Genomic DNA, 24,124 nt, shown 5'->3' on the forward strand with positions numbered 1-24,124 from the left:
GACAATCCTTATCATCATTCATCTTCAATCTCCTCCACACTTCCTCCATTTCCTCCATCACACTACTATGATTGCACTTGCAAGCAAAGAAATCCTTATTTCCTCAGTAGAGGAAGAAGACGCAATCACTTCTCCTCAAGACGTTTTCCAGAGCGGGAAAAGCTGTTGAAATATGACTATACGTGATTAGAATGGAACCTATTATGACTTCGAACTGAACTATTTACAAAAATCACAAGCATACCATCAAGCTTATTTTTGCATAATTATTACTCTTACTTAATTTTAAAATAATATATATTATTTTATTATACAATTAAGCTTAAATGTATAACTTTCCAACCGTTTATATCTTTTTTTCCTCTCTCCCTAAGAGAGATTGTTTATACTAAATTGGCCCCGTTTTAATTGAGAGATGAGATGAGATAGTTTTAGATGAGTTGAATGAAATATTGTTAGAATAATATTTTTTAATATTATTATTATTTTAGGATTTGAAAAAGTTAAATTGTTTATTATATTTTGTTTAGAAATTTGAGAAAGTTATAATGATGAGATGAGATGAGTTGAGATCACTTCTTAATCCAAACAAACCTTATAGTTATAGGTCTGCTGTCTCTTTTCTGATATATAGCTTCTCTTCATTTCGTAACATTGGCTGAATTGTTATTGATTTTCTAATATTTTTGCTCTACTTTCAACTATAGTTTAATTGCATTCTCCATTTTCCCCTCATTTGTTTGACTTGATTTTTATTTTGTAGTAGGCATTATATAATTTCATTGGGCTTAGTTTACCCTAAGAATCGCCCTCTTAGAGCATTGGCAATGAATTATGCAAATACAAATAAAATGAGAAGTTTGGCTAATAGAGCCCAAAAATATGCTGCATTAGATTATGCAAATGCAAAAAAAGATGACTTATAATTACAATAAATTAGTATTGTAGGTTATATTTGATAGTCATTGTAGCTAGACCAAATTGAATAAAACATATTTTCTTGCTGTGAACACTCTCTCTCTTCCTCGATGTATACTAATGTATTCTCCAAAGCATGTTATGATGCATTCTCATGTATACTCCAAGTCTCTTGTCCTTGAATAATCCACGTTTAAAAGTCATCACTAATAAATTTATTCAAGGAACGACCAGAATTCTATTATAAAACATTAATATTTTTCGTCAATAACAAAAATAATTTAGAAAAAATATTATTATGAAATTAATAATGTTTTATTATTATTTTGACTAATAAATGAATAATCCAATGTGATAATAGATTTTGAATGGAATAATAAAATACAAAATCATAAGATATTATGCAAATTATGACTTTGTATTTGCATAATCCATTGTCAATGCTCTTCTTATTAGCCACATAGTAGCATATAAGGCTGAGCACCGACCAAGTCTAAGTCAGTATGCCCATCCTCCGACTCCAATTCTGACTTTGTCAGAGGTTGAATCCGACCTCCAACTCCAAGATGTTCATCCTCCGCTCCGACTCCGACTTGTCAGAGCAGAGTCAGATTTTGGGCTTTTTTTAGGTTGTTTTCAACTTCATATTTGGCACACACACTTTTTAAAAGAGAATTTTTTGTGTTAGCTTTTAAATTTAAAATTTTTCAAAAATTACAATCTAAAGTAAATAATTCACTTTTGCTTCAATTTGACTAAAAATATAACAAAAAATAAAAACTAAATAAAAACAAGTAACATACTAACATGCTTCAAAAAGTTAAAAACAAAAAATTAAAAATAACTAATCACCACAATAAACATCCACTCTCATTATCCACCATCAACATCCAACTAATCACAATAAACATCCACACCCATCATCCATTAACAACATCCAAAATCATCCACACCCATCATCCACATCAATCATAATAATATTTTCTTACAAAGATTACAACAAACATTTTCTAAGTTTCAATTCTGACAAAAAAAGAAACCCAACATTTGCTATGTGCCAACATAATTAAATGTTCAAATATAATTGTCCAACAAGGCAACAAATGAACCAAAATACTTTAAATGTTCCAAGTGCCACACTGTCATTCCAACTTCCAAGTTGTGACTAAAAAAAAATGAAACGATTTTAGTTAAAAATATATTTTTGGACCTATATAATATATCAATACAAGAAAATCATAAGCTAATATATACTAGTTGGCAGAAAGTTTCATGTAGTTTTCTTTTTCAAAAAATCAAACCTATCTAGCTAGCTAGATCATTTCAAAGTTCACGTTTTTTAGAAGTGATATTCATTATTTCCAAATTACCATAAGTCTAAAATAGTACAACAACTCTGCAATGGTACTGCCCAGCAACCAAATATCAAACTATTTCCAACTGTCAACCATATATTAATTATTTCCAATTACCAGATATCAAACTACAACAATACTATAACTATTAACTATTAACTATCATCCAATGGCACTACTCAACATTTCTGCATCCAGCAGCAAATAGCCAATAATAATACTGCAACACAGCTAGTAGCAACATATCCAACATGAGCAATATATAACAAAATAACAGGTTAAGAACATCACAACCTCAATCAGTTCTATTGCCAAGTAAGTAACTTAAACCTCAATCATCTTCACGAAGTAAGCTCGCCATATTGGTGGTTAATTCTACATTAAGATGTTAAAGTATAGGAGGTTAGTATCACAAAATGTCAAAATCAATATATATAACAACTAAAAAAAATCTCTAAATACATTACCTGAATCTAACTTATAGCTCTCTGTATCATCAACGGTATTCGAATAATTTTGATTCAAGCATATAGGAGCCGAGTGGACTTCAACCAGTTTTGCGCGTACACAAGGGCCTCTACAGTTCTAGGAGACAAAGAACTCCTAAACGGATTCAGGACACGGCCTCCTATGTTAAATGTTGACTCAGATGCTACGGTAGTGATTGGAATGGCCAATATATCTCTTGCCATTAGAGCAAAAATTGGATATTTGATGGAGTTGACCTTCCACCAAATTAAAATGTCAACTCTCTGAAAAAACCTCAACATCCTCCAACAAATACCGTTCTAGCTTCAACTTACGATCCATCAAGGATGTTGATTTTCGCTCTTTATGGAAGTTTTTCAAAAAGACCAAGGGATCAATTGTACAGGTACTACTACTCCCATAATTGATGCACTACCTTCACTATGAGGAGTTGACTTAGACCTAGTTACGCACACACCACCAAATGTAACATATTGTTCATAAAAATATTTCATATCCCTCTTGAGGAGTGCAACAAATTCCACACCCTTCTCATCGCCCAATATTTGGTTGAACCAATATGCTTGAGTAACCAATTTGTACCGTAGATCAAGAATAGTAACAATAAACAACAACAAGTATATCTTTTGAAAATCACCCCAATATTTATTATACTTTATATTTATTATAAAACTCATTAAACTTAAGCTTCGATTACTAATGTCACAAAAAGTATTCAAATTTGCATGAATATTAATAAGCTTTTGGAAATACAGATTTGATGTGACATAGTGTACTAGAAATATGCAAGGTGACATTATAAAATACATTAAGAAACTTCGTAAAGTTTCTTATGATCTCCCAATCATCAGCCCCAGGAGCTCTTAGACCCTTTTTCCTAGGCGCATCCTCAGACAAATAAACTTGTGAGTAAGGATCCTCATTAAGCAGAAGTTGGAAGGATTTTTTATACTTCTTAGCCACGTCCAATATAAGATAAGTCGAGTTCTATCTAGTAGGCATGTCAAGACTCAAGAAACTAGAATATAAAACTTTTGACCTATCAACATAAGGCTTGAAAGTGGAAAGTCTTTGGAGAGACGACTTCACATACTTAATCAAATTACGAACCCTTATGATTGAGTCATCAACATCTTTCAAACATTCACTCACAATAAGGTTTAAAATGTGTGTCATACACCTCATGTGAATAAACTCATGATCCCCAACACACTCCACACTTCTTATTTCCCTTGTTTTCAACCAATCAATAGCAGAGTCATTAGAGGTACATTTTCCACCGTAATTATGAGGATTTTGTCAATACCCCAGTCAAACATACAATCCTCCAACTCCCTCTCAATTGTTGCCCTCTTGTGATTGCTAATCTGAATAAATGTAATGATTCGCTTATGTAACTTCCAACTACTATCAATAAAGTGAGCGGTGACACACATGTAATTAGTATTTTGGATAGAAGTTCAAGTATCAGTAGTCAGACACACTCTTTGTTTGGTTTTCAAAAATATTTTCTTCAAGTTATTATTCTCTCTCAAGAATAGTCTCATACAATCTTTCATTACGATAAATTGAGAAGGAATAGCAAACCTAGGATTAAGGGATTTAGTGTATTCCTGAAACCCTTAGTTCTCAACAATCCTAAAAAGGGTAACTCATCCACTATAACCATCCTAGCAAGGGTAGCCCTGATTGTTTTTTCTCATTATACTTGGTTATCCCTAAACTCTTCTCCCTTCCCCTCCTTCATTTCTTGCTTCCGAGACCAATAATTGTTGTCCCTTGTCCAATTTACTCTTACAATTTTTTAGGCAAAGTTGAATATGTGTTCTCATGGCCAAAGTGCCTTGCCTTTTGGGATGACATTTTTATTACCTCCTACAATGGTTACAAGTAGCTATACATTCTTCGGTATCACAATAAAAAATTCTTGTGAAGTAGTCTCATAAATTAGACATGTTCTTGGGATTTCTACTACCAGATGAAGAGCAAGGGTTAGAATGAAAGGTACTATGAGTGCCTGCCGAAGAGTCTATTGGTCCACTAGACTCCTCGATTATGGGAGCATCGATAGGCTGTTGTGGTACTAGGATGCCATGACAAGATGCAAATGTGGATGTAGGAGTGTTTGTACCTTCTATATTCATGATATAAGAACTAGAACACAACACAAATAAAATAGTACGGTTTAGACAACTCACATGTTCACAAACTGGACCTACACAAATTGGACCTACCAAAATCATACAAAAACACAGTCCCAAAATGTAATTAAATCATACCAACACAGCCCTAAATCATACCCACAAATACAATCTCAAAAACACAAAATTTACATGCCAAATAGATTATAAAATACACATACACAAACCGAAACACACATTGAAAAAAACACAGCCACAAATGTAAACACAAATCATAAATCCACTACACATGTAATTAAATCATACCAACATCCCCAAAAAAGTTTCTTGATATCTCTATATGCATTTTGTTTTATGGGTTTGTAGATCCCTAAAGGAAATAATTAGAGTGTTGTGGTGAATTTACTAGTCATGAAGGACATAATTTAGATCCTACAATTATGCATATGCAATTTTTTGACTTTGTTTTCTTTTTGGTCATTTATTGAAGAAATTGAATTATTAATTCTTTCCAAACAGAAAAGAAAAGAAATGAAAAGCCTATTGAGCTAGCCAGCTTATTAATTTTCATTGGATAAACGTAGACTAGATCGATCATGCATAAGTAAAATTTGTGAAGTAAATGATAAGTTGCTTTCCCATGTACAAAGAATAGTGAGAGAAATGAGTATAGGATCATGAATGCAAAGGGAAAAATTATAAACCCACTACACAGATTCAATTTCTAGTTAAGCAAATTCACAGATTCAATTTCGTTTCCCTATTACTCTTTCAAATAAAATGATAAGATTCAATTTCTAGTTAAGCAAATTCAAATATTATAAACCCACAACACAGATTCACAGATTATAATTAATTTTAATTAAAACAACTAGGCAACTACCCATCTACACAGATTCACAAAGCATCACGAAATAGATTCATGAAATAGATTCATTTGCACGTTGAAATCAAATTAGTACACTGATGACAAATTCACAACATTTTTACCTTGATACCGTGATGCCATTCCACGAAATGTTTTTACCCTTTTTTAGTTCTTGCAACTTTGTAGCCTTCTTTAGCCTCAAGACCCTATAAAATTTTATAAGAAAATCAAAAATCAAAAGAAGAGAGAGATGGACAGATAGAAGACGATGGGAGAAGAGAGAGATATGGGCTTACCAAAAGAGAGAGAAAGAGAGAGAGACTGTGTGGTGGGACTCTGAGAGAGAGGTCGTGGACTCGTGCAGTCGTTGGTAGGATTTTGAGAGAGACGTCGTGCAGGGGTTGGGGGGTAGGCGCGCCTAGGGTTAAAAATTAGAATTGAAGAAGGCTTCAGGGAAGGGGGAGAAAGGGATTTGTTAGAAGATTCGTGGCTTTAAGTCACCATGTAAAAAGACGCCATTTTACCATCTAAAAACGATGTCTTTTACGTGGATTATGGGCTGGGCTCAGTGGTTTAACATTTTTGCCCTTTTAGGCTAGGCTGTTGGGTTTTTTTTTTCTCTCTCTCTCTCTCTCTCTCTCTCTAAACCATAATTCAAACTCTAAAGGCCTAATCTAAATCCTAAATCAATCACAATCTATGTTTTAACCGTAAGTTTTTTATTTATAATTTTTAAAATTCTTTTATCACTTAATTTTAATTGTTAGTATTTATTATTAACAATTATTATTTAACTAGTGTCTAATTACATGTTATTATACTATAGTATTGCAAAATTATATTACAAGACATACAACAGAAATTAATGAAATAAAATAAGAAACTTGAAATTTGAAAGCATCTAATCTTAGATTATTATACCGCCTGTAATAATTGCTCTCAAGCATTTGGCTAGTTTTACCGCCTATTGTTATTATCGTTAAGCTATTATTAATATTTATTACCTTATATATCTAATATATATTATTAACAATTATTATTTAATTAGTGTCTAATTACATGTTATTAACTCAATATAATATTTTATACTAATTTCTAACTTATAAGTTATTCCTATAGTATTTAATAGGCTATTACTAAAGTATTACACATTATTATATTAGTTTCTAACTTATTATATACTAGACTCAGTATTCTATATTTAATGTAGTTATACTAGTGATTATACATTAGTATAAATGTTATTATACATTAGTTATTATATATTAGTATTACATGTTATTATATATTGGACCATTGGTTATTATATATGTTATTATACTTTAGTTATTATACATTAATATTACATGTTATTATACTTAGTTATTATACATTACTATTACTTGTTATTATACTTTAATTATTATAAATTTATACATTAGTATTATATGTTATTATGCATTTTAGTGTTTATACATTAGCATTACATTTTATTATATTTATACATTAATAATTTAGTGTTACATGGTAGTAAATTAGTAATATTGTAAGAGTATGATGCTTACATATATTAAACTATTATTAGTCAATTTAGTCTGTATATATTATAGTATAAATATATTATTTTATAATAATTAGCGCATGCTAGTATATTATTGAATTTAACAAACTATATAAGATATAGTTATATAAAATTTTTCATGTAGTTATATTTTAGGTATTATACATTAGTATTACATGTTATTAAATTTATATATTAGTGTTTATCCATTAGTATTATTACATATTATTATAATTATCCATTAGTAAATTAGTGTTACATGGTAGTAGACTAGTAGTATTGTAACAGTGTTATGTTTACATATAGTAAACTATCCATTAGTAATTAGTATTACATGTTATTATATTTATACATTAGTAAATTAATGTTACATGGTAGTATACTATTAATATTGTAACAATATGATGTTTACATATACTAAACTATTATTTTATAATAATTAGCTCATACTAGTATAATATTGAGTTTAACTAACTATATAAGATATAGTTATATCAAATTTATATGATTAATATAATTAAAAATACATATATATTTATAAAATATATACAATATTGGTGTAGGAGTTGGAGTCAGAGCTGATTCAACTCCACCTCCGACTCCAACTCCGACTTCTTAGGAAAAACGCTTCTGACACTAACTCCGACTTGTCGGATTCGAAGAGCAAGAGTAGAGCCACAATCAGTGCGGGCTTACTTTGGGCAGTCCTCCCGCCCTTCACCTTGCTGGACTTTCACTTCTTCGTTGCCGTGCGCAACCATCAGGTCATCAGCCGGGTCGCTCGTCACCCCGTTGGTCTAGCAGGGCTTCCAATTCTTCCATTTTTTATTTTCTGGTAAAGCAATCTTTTGTTCGGTGGTTGTCAGTGTGGTGGTAGGTGCAATACTTAGGGCAGGTCAGGCCCGATTTCTGTTCTCCCTATGGTCTCAGGTTTCTTTCGCCCTCCACGACCATGCTAGATTGTGTGCGCAGTCTGACCTGGCCGCAAGCCAACTGCTCTTCCTTACGCTTGGTCTCGCGTGCCTTCTTCCTATTACCTCCTCGGTTCACATTGCTGCTCTGGGTGGCAGTTCTCTTGCTGCTTGTTCCAGCTCGGTCTTTTGGGGAGCCGTCAGCGCCCAAAGCGTGTCTTTGGCATAAATGAAACTGTCGGCCCAATCCATGAACTCCCTCAATGAAGTGGGGGTTTTCTGCATAATCTCGGCCATAAAGGGATTATGGGGCTAGACCCCCCTAACAGAGCTGCTAGAGTGATCTTTTCATCCTGGTCATCTATTGTCATGCGCTCTCTATTGAACCAAAAGAGGTATGACTTCAAACTTTCATCGTCTTGCTGCTTCACAGTCACGAGGTAGGTAGCGCGACTTCTCCCGAAATGAAGTGGGGGTTTTCCTGCTTTCCATGAACTGCGTCAGGAAGAGTCGAACTAGCTCGGCGAAGCAGTCGATGGTACTGGGCGGTAGGGGCCCGAACTATGCTCTCATCGTCCCCCTCAAAGTGAGAGGAAATGCCCTACACGCGACTTCTCCCGAGAACCCTTGCAGGTTCATATGCACTTTGAATGTTTCCGATGTTCTAAGGGATCTCTGGACCCTTTGTACGCATCTATCTGTAGAACTTTGAATCTTGGGGGAAGAGGGACTGCCATAACCTTAGTGCTATATGGCAGGTCCGTGCTGGTAAGCAGCTGGTCAACCAAGACATCGTACCCATCCGTTTGGCCATCTCGGCATATTTATCCCCGAGTTCACCGAGCTCGAGGTGCATCATGCACAGCTCTTTTTCGACTGCCATTACCTCAGGGGCTCGATGAGACTCAGAGTGGTGGTTGTGCTCGCCTCCCTCCCACTCCATGTTGGTCCTTCGCAAGGAGGCATTCTCCTGGCGAAGAGCCGTCACCTCCTCCATCAACTTCTGTATCATTTCACATTGTTCGTTGGCTTTTGCTTCCATTGTTTCGGGTTATTCTTCTTCATGACGTGAAACTTGGGAGCGCGTTGTTGCCAGCATGCGAAGGACATGCTACTATAAGAAAGAAAGAGATCTCACAGACGGTGCTACTGTTGATGTTGTGTTTCACAACTTGGACAACTCCATGCTGTTGGGCTCGGTCTGGATCCTAATGGAATAGAGAGTGGGGGCTTGGGGCACCGTGGTACCTTCAATGCCTAAGTCAGTTGTTGGAATAGAGTGACAAAACAAGTGAAAGAAGAGAGTATCCAATCAGAGAGAGTATTGAGCTGAAGTGTGAAAAAGTCTAAACCCCTCCCTTGGCTGAGGGAGGGGATATTTATACCTTGCCAGGGCGATCCCCGAGGCGAAGGTGGTGGGTGTGCCACTTTGTACTGGGCTCGGGTGTTTCTGCCAACTCCCTGATGTGCAACGACTCATCAGATCTAATTACGATTGTCACTTGCACCTTAGGAGCCACGTTATGTCGTGTCGAGCCCCGTGATGCATTAAATGTGACGTGACTCCTTATCATGACGTGCTCGTTTCCTCCCATTAAATGAAGCGTGGTTCTGGTCAAGTACGCCCATTCCTTTAACCTGTCTGGACGCCAGGGTTCAGGGACAAATGGTGTTCTTGAATGTTGGCTAATAGTGGTATTAGACAGTCCTATCTTTTGTCCTCTAGTCAGCATGCGTTGCCCGACCGCTTCCCTTCTAGGTCCCCTAGCTCAACCTGGCTCTTGAGCCCTAGGACTCTTCGCGCCTTGCAGGCCAGGCCTACTTCCCTTAGCCCGGCCCGAGGATTGCCCCCTCACAACATCCCCTTTCTATTTGAGGAGCCCATTCAAAAGAGAAGCACAAATATAGTAAATAGTTAAGAGTTCGTAAAGTAAGAAAAATTCATTCAAAATCAGCACTCTTTTTTATCAAAATTTAATCCAGAATATGGCTTTATGGCAGTTTTTTCTCCATTTATTGGCAACCAACTAGAACTAGAAAGAAAGTTACAAAGCTGGAAGAAAGTACCTTTGAAATCGATGAGATTACCGGTATTGGTTCAACAACAGAGTTTAACTGCAGAAGGACAACTTTGGATGGAATAGAGAACTAGTGACGTTGTTCCCTTGGACTCGGGTTGATTTGGTCGACTGAACCATACATAGAGAAATTGAGATAAAAATATTTAGGTCTACGTAACGAGGATGGATAAGATGAGTTGAGATAATTTGTAAATAGTAATTAAAAAAATAAAAGAGAAAAAGTTAAATAAAATATTATAAAATTAAAATATAATTTTTTAATATAATTTTTATTTTTAAATTTAAAAAATTTGAATTATTTTTTATATTTTATTTAAAAATTTGTGATAATTATAATAATTAAATAATAATTAGATAAAAAAATTAAAGAATTGAAATTGAAAAATATTTCTGTTTATAGTGTTAGATATTGGGATGAGATGGAAGCATCTCTATCCAAACTGGGACTTAGGTGATGTTTGAATAATGAGATAAGATGATATAATTTTAGATGAAAATTGAATAAAATATTGTTAAAATATTATTATTGTGTTGAGATTTGAAAAAATTGAATTGTTTATTTTATTTTATGTGAAAATTTTAAAAAAATTATAATGATGAAATTAGATAAGATGATATGAGTAGAAAAAATTGTTTATTATTTTATTCTTCTCTTTTGATGTTATTTGCTGATGTGGCAACTCTTAATTGGAGGGCATAAAGAATTTGGTTTGTTCCAAAATATTGTAAAATTTTTTTCTTGTCAATATATATTGGATCTCGTTTGGATTCAGAGATGAGTTAAAATGAGTTGAGATGATTTTAGATGAGTTGAATAAAATATTATTAGAATATTAATTTTTAATATTATTATTATTTTAAAATTTAAAAAAATTAAATTATTTATTCTATTTTATATAAAAATTTAAAAAATTTGTAATAAAAAGTTTTACAAATTTTATACAATATATTAAATTATAAAATTACGTTTCCTAATAACTCACCTACATTTATAAAATTTATTCTTATTAAGAAATGATTTGTATAAATTTTAAATAGATAAATTCTATAAAATTTTTTATAAAAAAATAGATCATATTTTAAAAATATGTAATAAAAAATTATTTTTTATTGTAAAAAAAAATTATTATTTTTTAATAAAACTCATTATTTTACAAAAAAAAAATTTATATAAAATTTATCTATTTAAAATTTGTATCTAACCTTCCTCATTTTTGTTAGATTATTTTTCAATGGAACGCTCGCCTCTTTTCTATATTTCGATGGAGAAGACCAATCTCAACGGATAACGCCCTTCCACTCGCTCGTCCCGAACATCACCAGTCAGACACTGAGACACTCTCACACTACATTGCTATATTTTTCTGAAAGATATTTTCCCGTTTGAGTTGGGGAAAATCTGGTTTGCACAATGGATACCCTTTCACAGATCAGATGCTTCACCACCACTTCCAACTTCCCGTTTTCAAGAACTTCTCCAATTCCTCGTTCCAGACTTCCAACAGTCTCTGTCCTACGAACAAGCCCCCGTCCAGGTTACCGAATTCCCTTTCTGCTTTTTTCCTTTTGTTTCAAATTATTCCTAGGGAAAAGGAACACAGAATTCAATGTCTTCTTCCTTTTATCTTTGCTCCGTTTTCTCTGCAAGCAAGTGGAGCCACGACGTGCAGATTTTTTGTTTTTGTTTCTTTAGCTTTTGTCTTTGCAGTAAATTATCTAACTTTCTTGGGGTTTTTTTTCTAATCATTGCGGGTAGGACTAATAATTAGTCCTATATTTTACACGAGAATTCCACGAAGTTTAATATTAGAGTGGTCACCCACAAATTCTGGGTTCTGAATGGCATTTGGAATTCACAAATTTTTTATATTTAGGATGGTTGATGCGAAAAAAAAGGAAAAATAAAATAAAATGAAACAATGATAAGAACAGTTTGTTTGTTATGCAGAAAATATATTTTATGGATAAAACGTGTACAAGAGATCGGGAGTTCTTTCTTCTTACATTAAAGATTTATGCATGAGTTTTTCAGTGATCCCGTAGGCATTTGTTGGGTTATCTTTGAGTTCTGGGACCCGTGTTGCAGCTTTGCTGGCCGTTTGGGCAATGAGATGAGATAAGATGATTTGTGAATAGTAGTAAAATAGTTTGTGAATAGTAGTAAAATGGTTTGAATTAAAATGTTTTATGAGATTTTGAGAAATGAGAGAGAAAAAGTTGAATAAAAATATTATAAAGTTAAAATATTGTTATAATATAATTTTTTAATATTATTTCTTTTTTGAGATTTGAAAATGTTAAATTTTTTTGTGTGTTTTGTTTGGAAATTTGAGAAAATTGTAATGATTAAGTAATAATTATATAAAAAAGTTGAAGGTTTGAAATTGAACAGTGTTTGTATTTGTGGTGTTTGGATATTGAAATAAGATGAGATGAGATGAGAAGATTTTGCTATCCAAACCAGGCCTAAATGGTCGGAATTATTTATGTTTGTCATACTTAATCGTGTTAATTTTAGTTTTATTGAATTGCACTTGCGTCAGTGATCGTTGTCCCTAGCTGCCTCTTAGACCCTAGCCAACTTCTCTGCTATAATTATTGCAAGCTGATCTTCTTTTTCTTGATTTTCAGTCAGTGGAGGAGTAGAAGAGGACGTTTTGCAAATGTTTCTTAAGGAGAGAAAATTAAGTGGAGATTTTATATCAAAAGCTTCTGATATATTTTGGCAGAGTGAGGTCACGCAATTTGTTAATGCTGATGCTGTTGAACCTTCTGCCACTCCTCGACAGGCAGAGCGGGTACAGTGAATTGAACTTGAAAGAATGCATTATGTATTGACTCAATGTGTTTTTTTTCTTGGGTAAGCAAGTTGTTGATTGTGTGAATAAACAAAAAACTGCAGTTCCCAACCCTCAAACCTTTAAAAAAAAAAAAGAGGGGAAAAGGTGAAGTACAGTCCCTAGATTTCCTTATGTCTTTATCCATTTTCTCCGGAACCCTCTTTCTGGATTAGTTTTAGGCAAGATTTTAATTAGTGAGTTCATAATGTAAAAGTGGTCAAATGCATCTAGTGTGAAGCATAATGTAATGTTCCATTCTAAATAATAAGTGTAGGTGGTATACGAGATTCCACATTGCTTTGGAGGGAGAAGTTCATGCTTTTTATAATGATTCTAATTGGGTTTCAATTGTACCATTGACTAGCCTTTTCATAGTATGACCCAAATGTGGATTGGGTTTTCTCTTGGGGCGTTACAAATGGTATCAGAACCTATTTCACAACCAAAAGTGTGGAACTTAAATCGTGCCAACTGTGATGGATTGGCCCAACAAGGGACATCGGAAATTTATGGGGAGAGAGATTGTGATGCTCTACACTAACTAATTATATAGGTGGTATGTGTGAAACAACGTTGCTTGGGAGGGAGAAGTTCTTGCTTTTTCAATGGGGCTCCAATTGTACAATTGATTAGACTTTTTGAAGTATGGCTCGGATGTGGTTTGAGCCTTCCCTTAGAGTGTTACAAATGGTATCAGAGCATATATCAACAAGAAATATGGGAATTGAGCCGTGCCACTTTGATAGAATGACCCAACGAGGACATCGAGAATTTAAGGGAGAGAGATTATGATACCTATATTGACTGATGAGTGTATGTGGTGTACATTGCTTGGGAGAGAGAAATTCTTGCTCTTTGTAATGACTCCAATGAGACTTCAATTGTACCATTGACTAGTCCTTTTTGTGGCCTATGGCCCAAATGTGGCTTGGGCTTGGACCTTACCTTAAGGCATTACACATAAACCTCGTAAGAATAGCCTGTGACTAAAATTGGTTGCCAATGTACTGAACTTTCAACAGAGGGAAGGTGGTTTCCCATCAAACAGGGGAAGCACTTGGAAGAACTACCAAAAAAGCAGATATTTATTGCATTTTCTGGTACTTGATAAGCCTAACTTTCAGCTATTCAGCAGGATTATCTTCACTTCTTTTTTTTCTCAATTAAATCTCATGATTGTGACTAGATTTAATGAAACTTTTAATGTGCTTACCTACTTTGGTAGTTCTTTGCCCTTGTATTCTTCTGAAAAATTGCTCTCTCTAATTGCAAAATCTTGCTGGAGCTGTATTTCGTAATTATATTTGCGACCACGTAAATTCACTTGCTCTTTAATGTCCTTCGTTTAGGTCATTGAAACCGACAATGACGGTGGGTTTTTGAAACTGTCAAGTACCCTTGAATGGGTATCTGGTGACAACTCTGTACCAGAGAATAAGAAAGCCATTGCCAAGGTATGCTTTTAGTTTATTTTTATTATTTTGAGACTATTCTTTATTTCACCATAAAACCCCGCCACCCTGTCCCCTAACCCTAAAAGAAAAGAAAATTTTCACCATAAAAATTGCTTTATAAGGGATATAAAGCAGTTCCTTCATAGAACAATTTTTTTTCTAGTTGTAACTAAATTATATGTGCAATTACAGGCATCAAGGGATGACAGTGAAAGGAGGAGGATACTGAACCTTCTCGAATATGAAGCGGTATGATACTTTTTTGGACTCAGTAGGTTCCTAGATTTTTTATGCAAAGCCAGTGATTCTGGTTTTCTTTCTTTTCATCGCTGAATGCATTGTATTATGGTCACATTTGCTGTATATGCATCTGAGGTTTTTTCTTTTGAAAGCAGTTTACTTTGGTAAAGTCAATGATTTCTGAGTTTTTCTGTTTAGTTTATCGAGTGTGTAGATTAGATTTACTATGTTCACGTGAGAGTTTTTCCTTCACTGTCTGTGCAACTGGACCTTTTCAATTTTTTTTTTCCTTTTTGTTTGTAGCTTGTTGAAAATTATATATGACTTTTTCTTCATGTCTAACCATGGAACTGAATGGCCTTCTACTGCCAAGTCAGCTTGCCTGCTCAGGATCTGTGGAAAATTCTTTGCAGGACACGTAGGACTAAAATTCTACTGCAGAATTCTGTGTCAACTTATTGTAGTTTCCTGAAGTCAACTAGGATTCCACCAGTATTTCAAATGTGTGTTCACTGTTCACTATGTCTAATGTCAAATTATGATGGTATGAACAAAAAAAGATACCTGTAGTTTAGCTGTGAAGATTACTCTGAAACACATCAGGTGATATTTCTATTCGGAGCTACTGTTGTTACACTTTTCCATCATGAGTTTCAGAATAAAATAACGAGTAGTTGTCAGCTGCACTTCCACTTTAAGTTGTTCCTCTTATTACTTTGTGTGAAAACGAAAACATTCTCCGAATTGCTGGGAGAAGGCCTTGTTGCTACGAGTTTTTTTTTTTTTTTTTCTCTTTTAAATGTGAAGTTGCTTTTACAAAGTATCCACATGGCAACCAGGCCCACTCTAGTTCCTATTATATATTTCTGGGTATGCCCCATTGCATTATAAAATCACAATCCTCCAGATATTGCTGACATTACTGATTTTTTTTTTTTTTTTGGTTTTCTCTTATAGATCAAGAGGGAGATGATGTTTTTATCTGTTGGTATCGGAACTGCGTGCACTGGGTATTGTATGATAGCCTTATCAGTCCAGGTAATATTTCCATGGGGAAGAAAATAAAACAAAAAAGAAAAACTAGTTTTCAAAGTCAAGCAATTCACATGCTCTGATTTTTGAGAAAAACAACATCTACATTTCACTTTCAAAGGTTCTTTTTTTTTTCTTAGTGAGTGGGAGGTTCAGCACACTACACTCACCAAACTCCAATTTTTTTACAGCTTTTTTTACTATGTCTGTTATGCATTATTTACTGATATGATTGGAATGTAAATACTATTTCTGAAATCTTACTGATAAAAAAATATATATGGAATCTTACCACAACATTCCCGAATCATCTTGTTTTAAATCTTTAGTTTTAATCCTGCAAGCATTTAAATAAAGCATCCTTTTTTTCAAAAATATTTCTGGAAATAGTATAATTTTGTGCATAAAGAGTACTGACCTGCTTCTTCACTTCACAGGCAGCTATTAGCTACGCGACAGGAGCTCTTTTCAGGTTGATACTTTTTTGCTTTATATGTTTAGATTGTGTAATTGATTAAACGGCTTGATTACATTTTCCAAATATATAAAGACTCCCTAGAATTTGAATTTGACTCAAATAGGGAAAGTTCCAGCAAAGATTGATTGAAATGTCATTCTTTTTGGGTGACATGTTTAACCTAGCCATCTCTTAAAACATGGACATGAATTCTTTTCCTTAAAACATTTTTGCCCAGACATTGAGTAATTGAGTTTTTTTAGTCAGTTGTAGATTTCCTATGGACTTATTGGCATCTGGAACTGAGTCCAATTAATATTTCTTTTCACATTGTTTATTTTTTTATGAAAAAGAGCACAAGGAAAACTTCCTGATTTGTTAGCAATGTTTTAGAGCCATGCCCACGCTTATTCTTGTATTTTAACTGACATCATTCTCAGTGCAGTTGCTTGTACCTTCAGCTCTTATACCGACATGCAGACAATCTATCCAGAGAAACTATTCCTCAAGTTTTCCTGCGAAAGAAATCAAAGAAGTACAGCCAAACACTTCTTTCTTGACCTATTCATTCTCTATCTTCTCCTTTTTCTGTAGTTGAACATTATTTTTTTCCATTTTTTGCTTAAACGAACATTTATTCTCCAATTCAGAATTGGAATCAGAAGTGAGGACCTTCAGGATTCGATAGAGAAGTCATTTAAGGGTAGTGGCATTGCTCTTTCATCTCCGAGGCTTGTGATCCCAGCAGCAATATATGGATTGTGGCTCCTGTCTCATCGGTATTTTGGCAATGACTTCTTTGATTTCCAGGTGAACCCTTGGATTATTCCTGGCATCATATAACCTGAATGATCATTAAAATGCACTTAAAGCTTTATTAGAAGAGTTTTCATATCTAGTTGTTATGTGTTGATGGCAGCTTGTACCAGCCATGCTTGGGATGTTTGTCTATAAAGCTGCTGCTCTTGTTCAAGTCTATAGAGATAATGAGGACCTGCAATTTGTCTTTCCAGAAAATGGAGATGGCTCACCTAACTGAAATTCTTATCTTACCGTTTCTTGAAGTATATCACTGCATTCAATGGTAACTTGTTGAAAAGAAGAGTTGGATGCTTATTGGATTCCATATTTAGTTCTGCCCGTGTGGAACGCGCTGCATATATTCAAAGGAGGTAAGCACCTTCAAGGTGTTCAATGTGAAATAACTCAATTTTTGGAGCTGGTTCTGGCAGGTTTGGCCTTTTCATGTTAAAAGTCTGCAAGTTCTGCTGGTAAGGGGCTAAAGCCTATACTTCTCCATCAAGAGCTGCTCAGTAGGGGTAATTCTTCAATAGTACATCTATTCCAAACCTGACTGTGGTGCCCAAAATATGCCAATCAGTTTCCTATATATTAGAGTTTGTTGCTGTCAGAAACTGTTGTAGTTGTGTGATATTTTGAGTAATTCTGTCATATACTCTTTCACAATGGTGTAAAATAACTCTTCTTACATGCATACCTGAAATATAAGAAAATCATACATATTGATGAAATCAAACCTCTGATATCTTTTTGTTTCCAGCATGCGTCAATGTGATTTGGTGCAAATCATTCCCAGTGAACTGTACTTGTAAATTTTGATCTCTTGCCAATCTATGGTAAAAGAAGCAAGCTTTAATTGTCACAAAATGATATTAATCACTATTTTTCTTTGCTGAGAGTTATTAATAACATTACGAGCTGTATAGTCTTCTTGCTTAAAAAAAAAAAAAAAAAAAAAAAAGGTCGCAAATAGCTAAAAAGTTGTGAGAAATAAAGGATGATATGGTTTTGTTCCCTCGGAGTTTTGTACACATGATCCAAGGAAACTTATTATGATGCAAACATTTGAATTATTCAAGCTTTGCAAGTTTGCATGCTCAAGCCTCATTCGTATTAGCTCGATTTGATCTCTATATACTTATGAGATGTTTCAACATCAGTTCAAATATTAAACTCACGTTGGTTCAATTTTCTTTAAGCTCATGAAAAAAAAAATGTCATTTAAGCTTATTTGAGGGTGGCTAAAGCATATAGAGAGATTATATTTGCAGTCCTAGAGTATACAAGTCTTGCGTATTCTCTTTAAAAAAAATGAATAAATATAGGACTTATATAAAAAAATTAATTTTTTAATGATAAATCTTACCTTTTTTCAAAGTGAGTACATGGAATTTGCACATTTTAAAATTGTATTTAATATTACTCAAACACATATATAGTTATTCGATTATTTATTTACCTATAAAGTATGCGTTAGTATATCTTATATATATTTTCACAAATAAAATATATTTAAATAAAAATAATATATTTAGTAAAAATGAAAATGGTGAAAGTTGCTACAGTTAAGCAGCGATTCAATAGGAGTTAGTATGCCATAATTCCAACTCCGACTCATACTTTGTTGGAGTCCGAGTTCGGACTCCGACTCCGACCACCGTAGACTCTGCTCCGACAAGTCGGAGTCAAAATCGGAGCAAAGTCGGATCCACAACCACCCAATCACAGATCACAATTACCCAATCACATATCACAACCAACCAATCACATATCACAACTAGTAACCACCCAATAACATATCACAACCACCCAATCACCGAAATCACCCTAAAAATAAAACCAAAATGCATATGTAAACTCAGATTAAAGGAAAAAAATTAAACCCAAAAAAATTGACATAGATCGAGACTTGAGAGACATAGATCTAGAGGCAGAAGGTGTTGATTTTTCGTAGATCTTTGAGAGAGAGAGGGAGGGAGAGAGAGAGTGAGTCAAACGACGAGGGGGAGTCGATCGATAATGCACAACAGGAGAAGATAGAGAGAAGCAACAAGCTGAGTTAGGACCTAGGGCTTCTAGGAGAATTTGAGTCAGATGAAAATGAGGGTGAGGTTGCGCTGGGGGTGGGTTGGGTAGAAATGTAGTCAGTATAGTCAAAAAATCGTCGTTTTTCATATAAAAATGACATCGTTTTGCTTGGGAGGAGAAGCATAGAAACAATGGTCAAAACAACTCTGTTTTGATTGAATTTGGGCTGGTAGCACCTTTTGGGCTGGGTTGCTCCATTTTTGGGCTTCTAAACCCAAGTTTTTGCTTCTTCTTCTTTTTTTTTTTTTCTCTCTCTAAACCCTAAACTAAACCCTTTTTTTTAAACCCTAAATTTAATTTTAATCTTAATTTTTGTTTTAGCCCTAATTTTTCCCTAAGTTTTTTTTATTTATGATTTTTATAATTGTTAGTATTGATTATTAGTAAATATTAATTCACTAGTATCTAATTATATATTTTTTTGATAGGTATCTAATTATATGTTATCATACTATAGTTTGTTAGTATTGATCATTCGATTTATAGTTCTTATAATTTTTTATATCACTCAATTTGATTTTTAGTATTGATTATTAACAATTACTATTTTAATCGACTTGTACTATAGTGTTTAAATATAATTTATTATACTACTGTTATTATACAATAGTATTACATTTTATTAACTCGTTATACTTGTACTATACTAGTGTCTAACTTATTCATGTTATAGACTTATACTATAGTGTTTTGTTTAATTACATGTTATTATAATAGTGTCTAACTTATGTCTAATTTAATTATATACTAGACTTATTGCAAATTTATTATTGGAATATAGGAGCATTGAAAAAGTCTCATCTCTTTTTCTCTCTAGAGAAAATAGGGATGGTAGAAATAGTCTGGTGAGAAAGGAAGGTGATCTAGTCTCGGGTTAGTAGAGTTTGGTCTTTGGTTTGATCTACAAAAGCTATGGAAGGTTTGGAAGCATCATGGGGTCATCTTAATTTGACGGAAGAGGAAGATGTAGTCATTGATCTTGCAGGAAAGGCCACGGCAGAAGTGCAAAAAAAGGGTGAAAAGTGTTTGATTGGGAAGATATGGACGGATCGTGCTATCAACAAGAACGTGGTTGAAGCTACTATGGCAAAAGTTTGGAGACTGAGCAAGCATACAATGTTTCAAGAAGTGGGATCAAACATGTTTACAATGACGTTTGCTACTCATGCAGACAAGAAAAGAATTGACGATGGGAGGCCCTGGTTCTTCGACAATAACATGTTTGTGAATAACTCTTTCGATGGTTTTATATAGTCGAGTAAAATGAAGTTTGATATGGCATCTCTTTGGATTCAATGCCAAAATTTGCCTCTGGTGGGGGGATGAACAGAGAGTGTGGGGAGAGGATTGGTAGGTCTCTGGGAGAAGTGGAAGTGGTTAAAGTGGATGATGATGATGTTGGGTGGGGTAACTTTCTTCGTATGAAAATTCTGCTGGACTTGAAAAAACCAAGGGGCTAGAGGTAGAACAGTGGCCATTAATGGTGCAAAATATTGTATCCCTATCCAGTATGAGAAACTACCTAGATGTTGTTTTAAGTGTGGGAGAATTGTCCATTAGGGATGAACTGTCCTCTGTATGGGCAACAATGTCTGGAAGCAGCACAATTTGGCCCTTAGTTAAGGGCAGAATCTGTCATACGTCGAAGGGTGGTGAAGGAAGGGAGAAACTTCAGTCCAATGGAGCAGGTCAGTCAAGGGGATGATCATCTTAGTCAGCAGGATGGGAAAAGCAGTGAGAGGCAAGGGCCAGAACCGATGAGGAATGCAGATAAGGAAACTGGTTTGAAAAAAGGAAAGGGCGCATCTTTAGGAGAGGATAAAGGGGAGGAAGATCACGTTAGAAACCGAGCACTGATGAAGGAACTAGATAAGGTAGTTACCAACTAGTTTACAAAATTTGAATTTGGATAATTTGGGGGGAGAGGATTTGCAGGGACCAAAAGATCCTAAGGCAGGTAACTTTGTGATAAGTAAGGAAACCACTGTTGACTTATCAAGTGATGTGGATATAGTTGTTCATGAGGGTGATGGGCTAGGCTTTACCTGTACTTCATCTAGCCCAGATCATGTAAAGGCCTTAAGTCCACCTAAGGCCCAGTAGGATCACAAACAGAAACAATTGAGAAATAAAGGGAGAAGGTGGAAGTCTCGAGCTCGAGCTTTGGGGTGCAACTCGAGTATGACTAAAAATTATGTTGGGAAAAAAAGGACACTTGCAGAAAATGAAGTTGGCTTAGCATTTCAGAAAGATACAAAGAAATGCAAAATGAATGAGGGGGGTGATAAAGGGATGAGTGGAAAAAGGATTGAGAAAGAAAGTAGGAACTTATGTGACATTATGGCATCGACAGAGGCTGGGTTCCAGCCCTACCGGGAGCAATGATAGTGTTAAGTTGGAATTCTCATGGGCTGGAGAACTCACAGGAAATTCGAATCCTTCGTGACTTAGTTAATAAAGAAGCTCCTGACATTTTATTTTTGCAAGAAACTCGTTTACATACTAAAAAAATGGAAATAATAAAGTATGGTTTAGGATTTACTAGCTATTTTTTTGTGAGCAATGAAGGGAGGGGAGGGGGTTTAGCATTATTGTGGAAGAGCCATGTTCAACTAGATATTGCTCACTTCTCAAAGTCTCACATTCATGCATATGTGAAGATAGGTGATGTGGTGGAAGAGCCTTGGTTTCAGACAAGTATATATGGACAGTCGGAAGCTACTAGGTGGGCATTAATTAGGTCTATAATGGTACCTCAAGATAAGGCCTGGTCATTAGTTGTGGACTTTAATGAAATTTTGAGTAACAGTGAGAAGAAAGTTGGAAGAGTAAGGGCAGAATGTTAGATGGCTGAGTTTAGAGCAATATTACACGATTGTATGTTAATTGATTTAGGGTTCAAGGATCCAAGATTTACAAGGAGTAATGGAAGACAAGAGGGTCATTGTATAAGTGAGAGGCTTGACAAGTTTTTGGCTAATTTGACTTGGTGTGGAGCCTTCCCTATGATGTGTGTGGAACATATCCCAATGGCTTATTCTAATCACTTAGCTATCAACTTAAAAAGGGTTGATGACCAATTCAGAATGAAAGGACAAAAACTATTCAGATTCAAGGCTATGTGGGTGGAATCTGAGGCTTGTAAGAAAGTGATAGAGACAACTTGGATGGGTGTTATAGGGCCTCTAAATATAGAGACTGTGATGAAGAATATCCAAAGTAGTGGTGAAAAACTGATGGTATGGAATAAAAGCAGTTTTGGCAATGTTAAAAGAAATATTGAAAAGGTAAGAAACAGACAGAAATGTTTACATAACTCTGATGTAAATGGGATTAGCTCTGAGGAAATTAGAAAAGCAAGAGATGATATGCAAAAATGGTTGGAAAGATATGAGATTAAGTGGAGACAAAGGTCAAAGGCCCTTTGGTTAAAAGAGGATGATAAGAATACAAAATCTTTCCATAGTAAAGCTACTCTAAGAAAGAAGAAAAATCTTATAAAGGTAGTTAAAGATGCTGCTAGGGTTTGGCAGGTGGAAGAAGGGAGAGATAGAGTAATCTTAGATTTATTTAAGAGTCTCTTTACTGCCTCTAATCAAATTGCAAGCTTGGATTTTATGAATGACTTGGCTGGAAGAATAACAAATGATATGAATGTAAGCCTCACTCAAGAATTCAAGGCTGAGGAAGTAACACAAGCTCTTAACCAAATGAATATTACTAAGGCACCTGGCTCAGATGGTATGACTCATTTATTTTTTCAAAAGTATTGGGGTGTGGTAGGAAAGGATGTTATTGCTGCTATTCTTAATGTTCTCAATAGTGGTACGCCACCTTGAGCCATAAACTATACTTTCATCGCCCTGATACCAAAGAAGAGTAAGACTGAGTTAGTGGCCGATTATAGGCCTATAAGTCTATGTAATGTAGTTTATAAGTTGTGCTAATAGACTTAAAACTATTTTACCAGATGTGATTTCATTGTCTCAAAGTGCATTTGTCCCTAGTCAACTCATAACAGATAATGTGCTTGTAGCTTATGAGTTAGTACATTTCCTGAGACAGAAGAGCTACCGGAAGAAGGGGTATATGTCATTAAAACTGGACATGAGTAAGACCTATAGGTGGAGTGATTGTTGTGGATGCTGTGATAGAGAAAATGTTTAATTGCAAATGGAGGCAGCTTATTATGGAGTGTGTGAAAACTGTCTTTTTCTGTGTTGATTAATGGTGAACCAAAGGGTCCTATCTTACCATCTCGTGGCTTGAGGCAAGGGGATCCTCTATCCCCTTACCCGTTTCTAATGTGTACTGAAAGCCTAGTTACATTACTGCAACAAGCTAACCAACATATGATGGTGGAAGGGATAAGGATCTACAAAGGGGCTCCAAAGATCAATCATCTTTTATTTGCATATGACAATTTTTTATTTTGCAGGACACAATGCAGTCAAACATTAAGATTCAACATTTGCTAGAGATCTCAATGGTCTTTAGCAAGAATGTGGCAGCTAGATAGTAGCAGCAAATCATGAACTTTTGGGGAGTGCAAAGGCATCGACAATATGAAAAATACTTGCGGCTTCCTCCAATGGTGGGGAGAGCAAAGTATAAGACCTTTTTTGAGCTGAAGCATAAGGTATGGAAGAAGCTACAAAGTTGGAAAGAGATATTGTTATCTCAAGGAGGTAAGGAAGTGTTGATCAAAGCTGTGGCACTTTCTATTCCCCCTATACAATGAGTTGCTTTAAGCTTCCAAGTAATTTTTGTGCTGAGCTGGAAAATATGATGTCCAAGTTTTGGTGGGAACAAAAACAAAAGAGGAGAATAAAATTAGGTGGGTGAGTTGGGAGAAGATGTGTGACGCAAAGTCAAATGAGGGTGTTTGTTATAAAGACCTGCAAACTTT

At 34.7% G+C, this 24,124-nt stretch overlaps 1 protein-coding gene across 2 annotated transcripts; it reads left to right on the plus strand.

Annotated features, from left to right (window-relative positions):
• Positions 1-11,536: 11,536 nt before the first annotated feature.
• LOC109003685 lies at positions 11,537-17,863 on the plus strand. Of its 2 annotated transcripts, XM_018981935.2 has the most exons (9): positions 11,537-11,838; positions 12,935-13,101; positions 14,493-14,597; positions 14,790-14,846; positions 15,795-15,875; positions 16,307-16,341; positions 16,772-16,861; positions 16,977-17,136; positions 17,246-17,863. In XM_018981935.2, the coding sequence occupies exons 1-9, from the start codon at positions 11,715-11,717 to the stop codon at positions 17,363-17,365; spliced, it is 939 nt and encodes a 312-aa protein (XP_018837480.2). In that variant the 5' UTR covers positions 11,537-11,714; the 3' UTR covers positions 17,366-17,863. The 2 variants fall into 2 exon arrangements, with proteins under 2 accessions (XP_018837480.2, XP_018837481.2); XM_018981936.2 differs by lacking the exon at positions 17,246-17,863 and having other exon boundaries at positions 16,767-16,861; positions 16,977-17,127.
• The last annotated feature ends 6,261 nt before the right edge of the window (positions 17,864-24,124 follow it).

This window comes from Juglans regia, chromosome 5 (genome assembly GCF_001411555.2).
Source record: "Juglans regia cultivar Chandler chromosome 5, Walnut 2.0, whole genome shotgun sequence".
NCBI lineage: Eukaryota > Viridiplantae > Streptophyta > Magnoliopsida > Fagales > Juglandaceae > Juglans > Juglans regia.